Source organism: Primulina tabacum, chromosome 3 (assembly GCF_025594145.1).
Source record: "Primulina tabacum isolate GXHZ01 chromosome 3, ASM2559414v2, whole genome shotgun sequence".
NCBI classification, from domain to species: Eukaryota; Viridiplantae; Streptophyta; class Magnoliopsida; order Lamiales; family Gesneriaceae; genus Primulina; species Primulina tabacum.
In genome coordinates, this window is record NC_134552.1 from 48,412,376 (window position 1) to 48,426,318 (window position 13,943).

The 13,943-nt window shown below is 35.8% G+C and overlaps 1 protein-coding gene across 5 annotated transcripts; it reads right to left on the reverse strand.

Annotated features, from left to right (window-relative positions):
• Window positions 1-1,631: 1,631 nt before the first annotated feature.
• LOC142541132 (uncharacterized) lies at window positions 1,632-13,664 on the reverse strand. Of its 5 annotated transcripts, XR_012819241.1 has the most exons (10): window positions 13,507-13,664; window positions 12,205-12,453; window positions 11,908-12,123; window positions 9,441-11,820; window positions 8,567-9,327; window positions 8,237-8,421; window positions 8,057-8,168; window positions 7,903-7,953; window positions 3,544-3,635; window positions 1,632-3,109 (listed from the first exon to the last, which is right to left on the reverse strand). XR_012819241.1 is itself a non-coding variant. In XM_075647732.1 (8 exons), the coding sequence occupies exons 2-7, from the start codon at window positions 12,409-12,411 to the stop codon at window positions 8,087-8,089; spliced, it is 3,831 nt and encodes a 1,276-aa protein (XP_075503847.1). In that variant the 5' UTR covers window positions 12,412-12,453; window positions 13,507-13,664; the 3' UTR covers window positions 1,658-7,953; window positions 8,081-8,086. The 5 variants fall into 5 exon arrangements, 2 of the variants coding, with proteins under 2 accessions (XP_075503847.1, XP_075503846.1); XR_012819242.1 differs by having other exon boundaries at window positions 1,632-3,635; window positions 8,081-8,168; XR_012819240.1 differs by having other exon boundaries at window positions 1,632-3,635.
• Between the last annotated feature and the right edge of the window lie 279 nt (window positions 13,665-13,943).

A 13,943-nucleotide genomic window follows, 5' to 3' on the forward strand; every position in this document is an offset into this window, starting at 1 on the left:
ATATTTTATATCAACAAAATTTAACTACATACTTTATAATAAACGAAATTTATTTTCAACTTTCGTCTATGTTGATGACTAATTGATAATAAAACTAATTACTGTAAATTAAATAATTTCTTTTAAAAATCAATAATACTTCATAAAATATAACAAATAATTATAATAAATATATTAGTAATAATTATTATTAAGTATAGTAATAGTTACAAAACGTATACATTAATAATAATTATTGTTATTAATTATAACATATAATTATAATAGTTACAAAATAGTTATTTATTATAACATGTAATTATTAAGTATAGTAATAATTATAAAATGTTTACAATAATAATAATTATTTATTAGTAATAGTTATTTGTTATAAAATGTATATATTAGTAATAATTATTTATTATAAAAAATATAACATGTAATTACAATAAATACATTAGTAATAATTATTATAATAAATACATTAGTACGTATATATTTATTGTAATTAAATTAAGTATAGTTATTATTATACAATTAATATTATAATTATTTCAATAATACCATTATTATTATAAATATTACGTGATGCTTTCATTATTATATAATTATATAATTAATATTATACAATTAATATTATAATTATTCCAATATATAATTTATATTACAACTAATTCCAATAATACAATTAATATTATAATATTTGTAATTAAATTAAGTATAGTTATTATTATTACTTAAAACTACTATGATGCGTTCGTGTTCGGTAATTCAATAATTATAAATTATAGTATTATAATTTCAATAATACAATTAATATTATAACTATTGTTCTTACTTAAAACTACTATAATTAATGAACAATAATAAATATTAAAAACAAAAATAATATCGTTACTTCTTAATATTCTGAAAAAATGTCGAAGACTTACGCTAATTAATAAATGAAAACTTCTGAAGACCGGTACTGGAAAGAGACATGCTCGGTGATCGAAAGAGGTGCTCGATGATCAAAATAAAATTAAGGAAAAAGAAGAAAGAAAGAGAGCTCACGGTGAATGAAGGAGGTGCGCACCTCATATATTTAAAGAGGTGGAGCTCACGGATTCGTTGAATCCATGACTATGTCACAGATTCAGAATCCGTGACAGTCTGCCACGGATTCTTAGAGTCCATTCTTGGAGTTGTCACGGACTCTAAGAATCCGTGAGTGGTAATTTTAAAAAAAAAATTAATTAAATTCGAAAATATGATTTCCGGATTGTAATATTTTTATAACACCCCAAATTTTGTTATATTTCAATGTATCTTTTTTAAATTAATATTATTTTTAAAAAAACCCCTCTTTTAAACCAAATTTAAGTAATGTTTGCAAACAATTCCAAAAATAAATATATACTCTTTCACACAAAAACAGTTAACTGAATAAATTAAATATGATTGCTTCAGTGAGACATGCCATTTTCAACTACGGCCGGTAGTTCATCAAGTTTTAAATAGTTATAATTAAAAAAAATCAATTTTAACTGTACAAAAAACGACAAAAAAATTGAAAAAGTTCTTTACGAGAAAAAGGAAAATTTCTATTTGGTACCAAATTTATACTGGTTAAAAATACCACATTTTTGCCATAATTTATTCAAATCTTATAATGAATAAGAAACTTCCTAACGCATAATTTAATAAATCAATTCCTTTAGTCTTTTTATAATATTCACGTCACACACGACTTATCCATAGAATAAGCCTCAACTTCACAATTTCAAGAAATAAAAGAGTATAATTATCAAAAGTAATCCAACAAACTCCACAGCTTCAGCTGAATATTGGTGCTTCGACCACTGCACTTCTTCAACTGAATCCTACAAAAAAAACACACACAGAGCACACACAAACACCCTCCAAAAACCTCACCGGTTAACACACAGATTAGTCGCGTTCTTAGTTAACCAAGTGCTTCGCCATTCATGGTGCAAATATCGTCCTGGGGAGAGGTGTGGTGGTACCTCTCTTCGCCCCCTTCAGATTTTCCTGGGCTTTATTTGAAAAGGTTGCATCTAGGATCTAAATGTTTCTAACTATGCTCGCTAAGAATGGAACCAAAAATCCTCGAAAAAAAGCACTCAAAGTTATAAATATCAATGTATTTCATGAAATTATACGTATGATACATGAAAACATATCCTATAGCGCAGACCCGTTGGGTGGAGTTCAAACACAGGTTCTTGATCCAGATTTCTTCAAATAAATGTGAAACTATATCACTCTGCTAGTTCTCTATCCCTTTAAAATTAAGTGAGGTCAAGCTTATCGTGATTTCCAACTATACCCTTGATCGAATTCAAGCATGGAAAGAGGAAAAGCAAAGACTGTCACTAACCCAAGATCTCTCTCTAAGGGTGGAAGCACGTTATTACCTCATAGTGAAACAATGAGGCGAAAATTTTAATTGTTGTCAAATCAGATAGATCAGAAGTAAGGTTGGTATAGTAGGCCTAGTAGTTATAACAATCAGACACATAATAAGGTTTGATAATTAACTACATCGACATGAACAAACAGATGAATATTCATTTGACTAGAACTAAGAAAACAAAAAAAGCATATATAAAACAAAGGATATTTTGTGCATAATTTCGTCGCAGCAGGTCAAGCCAAACAAGATTAAAAAACGACATTTAAGCAATCAACTAAGTAGCTTACTGGAAATGTCTGGTTCGGATTTCAGCAATTTCAGACATGATTTCTATAAATGTGTGTTTATGAAAATCGTACTTGACAATCCGTTTGAAGTCATCCTTTGGAAGTGGAAAATAGTTTAATATGATTTAAGTTCCTGCATTGTTGTTTACATTCTAATAATCGTAAAGTTAAGGGCCTTCATATCCACATGAAATTCCAACAAATGAAAATGAAGCCTTCTCTTGTAATTGATGTCTCGATAGAAAGAAACAGGGTGAACAGATGAAAAGCTTCCACTGGAATTTTCAAGTAATCCAGTGAATATGAACCCAGAGAGATATAATGATGAAATACAGAGTGAAGGATTGCTAATAAATGTGATAATCTAAATTTATCAGTCAGCTTCCAAAACTCAGTTATCCAGTGAAGCCCCCTCCATTTCAGAAACCTACAGAAAAATTCTGAATTTTATTCACATTTTACTTTAGAAGCTCACGAAGTTCTCAGCAGGTCTGCTTCAAAATTTAACTAGTTCTCAACATCTAAATCCACATTACTCGATGAATAAATTTTAAAACCACCAAAATCACTTTATCCCCTAAAAATAGGTTCTTTTCATCATTCTTAAAACCCTATTTCCTCCTAGTTTCTGATTGACAAAAGACTGAAGTATGAGACTACAACCTAACAAGCATCTACAGCCCGGATATTAATATTTAAATATTAATATTATAACAGCTAAATATATGAATAATAGGTTTCTGGGTCATATTAGAAAATTAATCGAGAATGTTACATACAGGGAAAATTACGAAAGTCAAGACATAATTGAGTAACACAAATTAAGATGTGAGCAAAACTGAACACCAACCATATTCTTACCAACAAACGAATTGAGCAACCATTCTGCTTAACTCTCAGCCCTTTTTTTTCTCTTCTGCTTCCCGAAGAAAAACAGGTCGAATGGAAATGATCTATGATACAAAAATTTCAACCAAAAAACAATTAAACTTCAAATGTTTCCAAAAATATAACTTTAACATCAGGATTAGGAATTAAGGTCTCAATTGACAAGGGTATATGTTAAAAAATGAAATGAAAAATATCCTTCTAGTATATAAACAACTAGAAAGCTCTTCAATAACAGTTTCCGAAAACAATAAAAATGATTTTCCTAGGTCCATCCAACCAGAACCCTTGACGATATTGTCAAGACTAACCTCATGTACACTGTCCAGTAGTGGTAAGCAGTATAATTCCATAAATACCATGCTATTCATCTCAAGTTATTTCATTACCGTTTCAATTTAGGGCAGGGCCAATCGGTTCACAGCCAAAATATCTTACAAGCATAACAAAGATTACCATTGGCTGACGAATCCAAATGGTACAAAACTGATTTAATCAATGATAAACAAAACTTATTTTTGGTTCAAACAACTTCGATAAGAGCATCTAAGAAGCCTTGTCCGAGTAACAATTATGATGCTCAACATTTGAAAGTTCAATTTACTCCAATGATCTCTTATCATGGTCCAATACATCTGCTTTATCATTGAGATAGTGATAAGTTGTTTCTCCTAAAAGTTTTTTTATTTTTAAAGGTACAATGCTACGACCAGAGTCAAATAAAACCAGATGTTCTTTAATTCTCAAGATCAAAGTCAAAATCTATGATCCAGTTTCATAAGTATCTATTTTGTTGTTAGCTTCAAGTCCTTGCAATGCAAACCAAAATCAGTGTGTACTTTGGACTGCTTTCAAACTCATTATAAGCATCATCTTTGAGAAATATCAAATCAGACTAATATCAAGTTAGCTTAACCCGAGAGTCCAAAATTGAATCTTATTGCACCTTCTAGGAAAAGCGCACGTTCATTTTCTCAATCAACAAATCTAATATGTCAGAAAAGTCTAGGTACTCACAGCCCTCCAAGCAAAAAACTCAAAGAAGCAAAACAGTTGACACCCACCTAATAAAATATATAACACGATTTCTACGTTCTTTGCAGTAATCGTTGCAGAGTACACTCCATTAGAACTCTAGACAATAACTGATATCAAATTATGCTTCACATTAACTGAAGTTTTACATGGATACTTGAATTTCCAGTCTCAATAAATGTTATGGTCAACATGAACTTGCACTCAACATTATCTCAGGCATTTTTTCCAATCATATGGGAAAACTAAGATCCCTCAACAATTTAGTTAAAGCTATTCTACAATGATTTGTCTATATTTAACACTTGAGCTGTTAAATAATACTCTTATAAAGATGTTCAGAATGCAGATGCCGATCTTGATGCTTGAAAATAATAATAACTGGAGTAGAAAAACAGAAAAAAATGAAAAATTCAGACAAAAAAATCCATCTTTGAAGTTTGATTGGACCTTCATAATAAAAAGGCAAGGACTGTATACATAAGCCAATGTATTCATTTTTACTTTTGTTGAAAGACAAAATAATAACCAGAAGTACACAAATTGACGATTAAGACAACTAGTGACAATTTGGTAAAACTGCAGCAGCGATGAAACTAATAGAATTCATGGATCAAAAACTGTGATAATATGATCACTGGGAATGAATCATCTATGGTTCTTTTCATGTTACAGTGCACATCATTTTTATTTCCAGATCAGATCTAAATTTGTGTTGTTAGAGTGCCACTCCCAGCTTCTTCGTGTCCGACTCATTATTTATAAATAATACAACTCGTAGGGGAAAGACATTAAACAAGCATCATTAAATGTTTAACTATGGCACAAAATTATATATGACCACAATATTCAATTTCCTACAAAACATACGATCAACCAATCATTAAAATGGAATCAACTTCCTCTTAGATTTCATCAACTTAGAATATCTAGGTAAACTCTCACTTAATACCCTCAGCATGTTTTCGGCAGGAATTTCATAAACCCAAGAAGAATGTGTGATGGTCACAGCATTTTACATCTGTATAATGAACCACCCGAAAATGAGGAACATAACCCCTTTGGGAGATATATTACCAGTTACCAACAATGACAACAGTTCAAGCCAAGATTTATACACTCAACAAAATCATCATCATCGAAAATGTAAATGGCCAATGAGACCTGATACATATCCTAATAAGACTTTAGTGGTAAGCGTACAAACACATTGGATAATTTCGACGTTTTAACAAACAAAGAAGACTGAACTAGGTTATTACAGTTTGTCCACAAAGTTTAATACCTGGCATGCTAAAACAAAAACTTCAAGGTTCTCTACTACCACTATGTTTACATAGAGAGGTTTGAAGTTGAAGGCTTAAACATGGTATTTTATTTCACAATACTTTATCCTATATTGTTATGCAGGTTTGAAGGCTTTCTTCTTCAATGCAATAAACATGATATTTTATTTCACAATACTTTATACTATATAGTTATTCATACACCAGAAGGCATAGTTGTTTTAAGGCACAAAGTGTCCTGGAGCCTTAGACTCAAGGGGAAGTGCACGCCTTAGCAAAGTAAGGCACATCAAACATTTTCCTAGCTAGATTTTATAAAATTCAAATTTTAGCTGCAGGATAGAGTAGTTGAGCGTTTGGAGTGATTTTGGAATTGGAATTTAGTATTTCAAACTGTGCAATCTGGTAGTAGATATGTAGTGTTTTCAAATAGAGCGCAAAGAAATAACGACTTGAATTGGGGAAGGAAGAGATCCGATTAATAAGGAAAAAAATTAAAATGTCGGAATAGAGAAAGATGCTGCGCCTAATAGTGGAGGAGGCTAAAGATTAATTTCGAAAATTAGGGAGTTCAACTTTAATCGCAGAGTTAAGGGAGTAAAACGCACACTTTTTGGGTTGATTTTATACTGGGCCTAGAGTTATTTTAACACATAAACAAGTACTGTATTTGGGCTAGGTTTTAAGGTTTTCTTTTTTTATCGTGAGAAAAAAGCAGGCCAGGCTTTTTTTCCTTTTAAATGTAAAGCGCGCTGCAGGTGCGACTTACACGCGCGCCTTATGCAAGAGGTCTCCCAGGCGCAAAGGTCGTGCCTGGCTACTCCCAGCACCTAGGTTGGGCCAGGGGTGCGCCTTTAACAGCTATGCCAGATGGTAAGCCCATGACACCACAAGTATAGCTATTTAACACAGGTGTACCGTTTTTTAGGACAGGGCTGTTTTACTTGGACTGATGAACGATGAAAGGGATTGTGTATCTGATACGATACTAGTTTATAGCAACTGTAGACATTTTATTATGTTCTGTATTTTCCATAAGAAGTCAATGGGAGATTATTTTTTGACTGATAATCGAATGTGCTTGTAATGCTATATTGTGAAAGAACAAACTAGCATTAAAATGGCTTGCTGAAAAGATCATTGCATGATCTGATGTTGGCACTTAAACTGCTGTCACCAACTGTGTTCTGCAAAATGTATTTTCTCATCTCTATATGTTTTGATGGTACCAGGAAACAAAATGCATACTATATGCAGAGCATAGAAGTGTCATTACCCTCTACTAAAATCCACAACGTCAAACTAGAAGTTGCTGTACAGTGATGATAGTTTTACAGTTTGGTGCAGCAATTGCATCAAATAAACATTTTTTTCCTGTAAATCTAGAGAGAATTCGCATGCCCATAATACTGGAATGCAAAAACATTCAACCACATAAATATCCTACAGAGCATAAACAATTAGTAGATGGAGTACAGATACATTCTTGTCTGTTCTCTACAGTTGTGCGTTTTGATTTGTAGTTAGATTTTCTTTTTCGGTCATATATTTCATAAATAGATGGGTCATGCTTTTCCGAACATAGGAGTTCAGACAGCATATGAGGCAGCTATATGTAGCTTAGTTCACCAACATATGAGCATTGACCTTCTCTATAGTATTCATAAAAATTACCTCTCTTTTTATTTCAAGTCATCAAAAAGTTTTAAGATAAAATTACTATTTTAGTCCATTACAGTGGTGCAATAATATCTGAAATGAAATTTTTAACTTGGTAGGTAAAGTTTGAATGGTCCTATCGTTGATTCCATGCTAAAATTTAAAAGGAATCTGAGCATGAAAAATAAAGCTAAATACCAAATACAAGGTATACATTATAAGAAAAGACAAAATATCCCATAACACACAAATAAAGGAAACCAAGTTCAACACAACTTTTACGACATATAATCCATCACCAAACTATCCCAAAAGTAAAGTCTGATGTCAAGCCCATAAAAAACAACTTAACTGCCACAAAACTTCATCCCAACAGCACCAATTGCCAAAACAATGCAGCAACCTGAGAATAAAAAAAACACATGAAAAGCCAAATTATAAAATTTGAAGCAAAATTTCATAATTCAATACGATAACTAGAATGAGTGCTAAAAAGAATCTTATACCCTGCAAGCAACAAAACCCAGTACCAGGAGTCAAGGTTTGTTCCCACGGCCACTAGTACCAACTGTTGTACTCCTGCTTCCCCCATCATAACCCATGTGCCCGGCAGAAGTTCTGCAGTAATAACAAATAAAATAATGACAAGAATCCAGCAGAACAAAACAGCAAGCACACTTCCTTACCTCTGCTTCTTTTTATTCCTTTGCTTAATGGTCTTTACCATATCCATAGCCATCTTCTGGTGTTCCCCAGTTTGAGAATGCATTTCTAGCCCCTCCACAGTCTCGCAATCAAACATGCAAATCCTACACCAACCCATGCTTATAGGCTTCCTCTTCCTTGACCAATCAAAAGAATCCACCTCGCCCTGTAAATTTCAATTAGAAACATTGATTCTCGAATAGTTTAGCGGAAAATAAATGCATACAGATGCATAATAGATCAACAAGGTAGGAAGCGAAAAAATAAGAAATTCTTGGACACAATTAAAAAAACACTTAGTCGATGCTCACTGCAAAGCCTCCAGGATTAGGAAATCCCTGAAGTGGATAGTTGCTCCTGATACCGGGTACCCCAAAAGGTGGAATGTTTGGTCTGTCACCTCTAGTAGATTCACCGAATGGTATTCGATGGTTAAAATTTCCCGGTCCACCCAATTCTCCTGCATGGGAGTTACCAGAAAAGATACCACGTCCAGCAGCCTCAGACATAAAATGACCAGGAAAATTTCCAGGGCCTGAGAAGTCCACCCTCCCTAAGGGAACTGGTCCTGGTCCTGGCCCATCTTTTCCAATAGCATCATCGCTCTTGATATGGCTGTGAAGCGGCCGAGTCATATGCTCTCCGAATCTCAAATTGTGTTGACCGTCACTGTCACCTCTCCTCGGGTGACCAGGCATAGGGGGAAACCTGTTATCATGAAAAGGATTTCCAACTGGATCTGAAGGTAGATTGAAAGATCTGGATCCTTCACCAAACCTATGTACTTCCCTGGCATTAATATCATGAAAGCCAGTGGTGCCCCGAGGAAATCTGGAAGATCCACCAAATTCATGAGAAATGCCAAGATACTCCCCTCCTGGACTACAGGGAGGCAAATGTTTCGCATGACGTCGTCCAGATTCAAGGCCAGGTCCAAAGACATCTTCATGACCCTGTCCACCCGAAGCGTGATATGGAGGCAGGTCTCTCAAATTTGAATCTAATCCAGAATTTAATTTCCCTCCGGTGCCATAACTTGACCCAGGTTGTGATTTATCAACAGTCTTTGAACCTGTATATGAAAAAGAACCCATGAGGAACCCCACAAAAATAGTGAAGTGAGGACAATTCCAGGAAAAATCCACCATGGAATCATAGCAAAATTTGATTAAACAATAAAAGTACCTTGTTCAAGAGGCCGAAATGGTTCCATCGGAAATGGATTCAAATGCTCCCGTGAGCCAAAGTTGGGTTCTGTTTCCCCATTAGCCCTCCAAACACTTGGCTCATGCCCATAAATCTGCCTATGAGGAACCCTCCCAACAGACTCAGACAGGTAAGATGAGTTTTGATGTTTGAACATGACACTTTCATTAGGTCTAAAATGGTTCTGGGGACCAGACTGACCTTCAGGATGAAGTTGTGGAGCATTTACAATAACCCCACGCAGATCACTCTCAAAACTTCCAGGTGGAGGCCCAAAATAACCAGAAGCCCTCCCAGTATGGGATGTCAGGACAGGGAGTGGAAGAGAATGCCCAGGATGCGGCAAAATTCCCAATCTTTGGGGCTTTGGTGTCAATGGAGGTTGCTCTTTCAGTTGTAATTCAGGCTTAGAGGGAGGGTTCTTGGAAACCTTCTCAATATCAGTAGACAGACCCGCAACTACCTCCTTCCGACTTTCAAGGTCCTGCACCTGTTGTGGCAAATTTGAGCCTGCCACAGAATGGCTCTCTTCTTTAGAGGCATCACCTTCTGTAGTTTTTGCCTCAATGGACATGGCACCAGATAATTTCTCTGTTGCGCTCCCACTAACCTCGTCCTTCACCCTAGCAGCAATCATTTCTTGCAGTCCCAATTTTTTATTCGATATGGCTTCTTTTTTCAGAGGCTCAACGTCAGTTCGAAGAACTTCCTTTTCAACAAGCCCCTGACCTGGTACCCTAGCACCTGGATTTGAATGCTTACTTGAAAAATATTCCTCATCAAGTATTGCAGATTCAACAGAATTCGAATTTGCAGGTGGCAGAGTTGAACCAAGTTGTGAAGGTACAGTGTGAACCACAGCTCCAAAGCCACTAGAAGATTGTTGATAGTTTTGTGCATGCATGCCCTCATTTGACGTCATAGATTTGCCATCATAACTTTGTGACTGCTGAGGTGGAGGAGGACCGTATGGGCGTAGCTGAGGTTGAAGCGGCTGCTGTTGTTGAAATAGACCTTGCGGCTGAAACAGAGCCCTAACAGGAGTAACAAAAGGCTGCTGTTGTGAGAAAGGCTGGGGAACAGCTAGTTGAACTGGCTGAAGGACAGTACTATGCTGAGGGAGATGGTTTGACGGTTGAGCATGAGCAGAATATTGCTGAAGTGCTGGGGGCGTAATCGAAACCTGGCTTTGTGGCAGCAGAACTGCGGACAGCGGTGGCGGGGGGAATGAATCATGAGAAGGGGGTGGCCGCATCACAACAGGTTGATGAGGAACCTGATCCTGCAATTTAACTGGATGCAATGACCCACTTGTGGGACGTACGTTTATCGGAGATTGATCCAATACTCCTGAATGCATTTGATGGGCCAGCTGAGGTTGTTGATATGAATTATGTCCACTAACACTAGAAGCTGGAGGCTGTGGAGGCCGCGGTCGTGCAGCAGGAACAGTTGGCTGGTTGAGTGGAGGAGGGCGTACTTGAGGGTACTGATTCTGATAATGTGAAGCTTGCGGCTGAATCTGCAAATGAGACTGGTTTGAATTTTGATTTTGAAATTGGGGTTGGCTGTGAGTTTGCGAAGCATGAGCTTGAGGAATCTGCAAAGGAGGTTGAAAATAAGGAGGCAACTGAGGATGTTGGACAGCAGGCTGCATGCTCACCGCTTGGAGACTAAGCGGAAGCTGGTCAGGTTGACTATGAGGTGGCGGCAGAAGAATTTGGGGGGGTATTTGAGCCCGGGGAAGCATCAGATGTGAAGGTTGTTTTTGAGGGTTGACTTGATAATCAGGAGGAAAGGTTTGGTTGGGTGCATGCAACTGGGTTTGCCCTTGAGAAGGAATTTGTACCTGCATTGGAATTTGAGGTGGCACAGGTGGCTGAGATTGTGCTATTCCTTGGGCTGGTGGTTGAAAGTGGGGCTGCTGCTGGTTTAGAGGGACAGGATAGAGCTGGAGCTGGGACTGGGTCTGGGCAGCAGGCTGGGCATATGCATGAGACTGGGGCTGACCATGCACATGCAGTGGATTATGCTGGTTTTGCTGAAGGGAATAATATTGCTGATGAGGCTGTTGGTAAGGATCATATCCGGAATATTGCTGATAGTATTGCTGGTACTGTTGCTGATACCACTGCTCTGTTGTTTGTACAGAAACAGCCTGAGGATTAGCAATAGGTTGCTGAGTGGGGTTTTGTCCAGGCTGCAGACTAACAGCAACATTCTGACTATTCTGGGGCGGGGGCTGAGAAAGTGGTTGGCCAGATTGAGCTACAGTGAGGTTTACAGTTGCAATGGGTGTGGACAAAGCTGTGCCAGAGCTAGTTGCACCCCCTATAGCCTGTTTTGCTTCATACGCTCCCTGCAATTAAAGGTTGATGTCAGAGTTCATTTTAACCAAGATTCCTAGTTCATATGAATGCGAAGAACAAATGCTTCATACACGCACCGTACAGCTCTGTGCATGGTCATGTACTTGGCGATGAACAATTTGGATACCACATCTGTTACATATAACTGCCGAACTTCCAAAGGAACACTCAGAACAATGAGAGGTACAATCAGATAGAGTGCCCTCCCATGTGCAACCACTTCTGAAGAATAGACAGTGAACCTTAACCTTTCCAATCTTTTCCGCCAGTGATCTATCCTTGTCTATTAGCGGCTGCCAAAAAAATTTATAGCTTCAGAAAAATATGCAAGAAACGGTGTCTGTCATTCAAATGTATAGGCAGGAGCGACAAACCTTAGAATCAGACTCGGTCACCAAGTATCCATCATAAGGGCATGCCTTGCTACCATTTGCAATGTGTGCCAAGCAAGGTTTGCAGTATAGGTGACTGCACTGAGACTGAAATGCTTCATTTGGATATGCTAGCGTACGACAAACAGGACAAAAATACTCCCCTGGATAGGTTTGAATGTCTATTATGCACTCTATATCAAAACCCATGGATTCTCAAGTAAAATCTTGGACGGCGACAAGCTTCAATGCCTGAACAAAGAAATAAAAAATTAATATATTAAAATATTAATACATGCATAAAAAAATATACAATAATAGATATCATAGAATAATTCCACATTATAATAAATTATTATTACGAATATCACATAGCCAATTAACTAATGCAGAAAATAAACAAGTTACAAATTACTGAAAGAATTGTATCACCAAGTAGAACGATCTTCTGTTTCACAATCCACGTATGCTGGTAAAACAGTACAAGCATATAAATAATATAATGAAAACAAAACTGTAATAAACAAAAGAGAGAGATGATTAAATTTTGCAGCCATTCTCATCTCCCTCTTTTGTTTTGGCTAGCAGGCAGTACTTACATGAATTGGAAAACGAGAATACATAGGGCGATGTATGGATTTGTTTTTGAAGTTTTATGAAATGGGAAAGATTTATGGAAATCGAGTTGGTGAATGTGATGTCGATGTCATGCAACAATTTATTTTAAAATTTAAAGATATAATAAATTGAGTAAAAATGTAATACAGAAATTGTTTTTTTTTTTTTTTTTGAAGTTAAAAATTAATAAATAAATAAATAAATAATAATGTTGGTCCGAGTTAAAAAAATGAAAAAAATTAATAAATAAATAAATAATAATGTTGGTCCGAGTTAAAAATTATTTTTTTGAAGAAAATCAAAGAAGCAGGAAGAGTTGAACATGTTCAGACACATCAATTTTAAAGAAATGAGCAAACTTTAAAGGATTACTCTCTCCAGCGAAAAAAAAATAAAACAATTAGAACAAATAAATTCATATTAATTTAACATGACAAATCACTAGCCGAAAAAATAGATCCACACCCAGTAATTTCCCAAATATACAAAACACAAATAGATCGGAATATCAAATGAACCTGAAATAACTTAGCTGAGAAATGCAACAAAAAAAGAAAAAAAAAACATTCTAACAAACAAGCAGAACCATTCCTCAAAACATATCTTCATACATCAGTTTTATCAAGAAATGACGAAAAATTCACGCCCAAATATATAAAATTTAGGGGGGAAAAACCTGTTACACACCTCAAAACCCTTGTCCAAAGACTTTAATCATCAATTAAAAAGCCTGGATGCGCGATCCCCAAGCTGAACTTGAGAATTTTCTGACGTTTCCTGGAGAGAACGAGAAAAACACTGGGAGAGGAAAGCGACTGTGGAGAAGTGAAATGCGGGCAGATGAGAGGAAGCGGTGCCTTTTATAGTGGGGAGTGAGGGTTCGTAGGGTCTACAGCGCACACATTCATGCTAACCAAATAATAATAATAATATAATTTAATAAATTAATATAATATAAATAAATAAATATGGTATGAAATGGAGAAATGGTGAAAGAAATGGAGAAAGGTGCACACATTTCTGGACAATCTCATATGAAAATGGACATTTCGTAAAATAAAAAATGTGAATCACTGTTAAAGACATTATTAGATGATTTAAAGACTCAAATGTATGTCGGATTT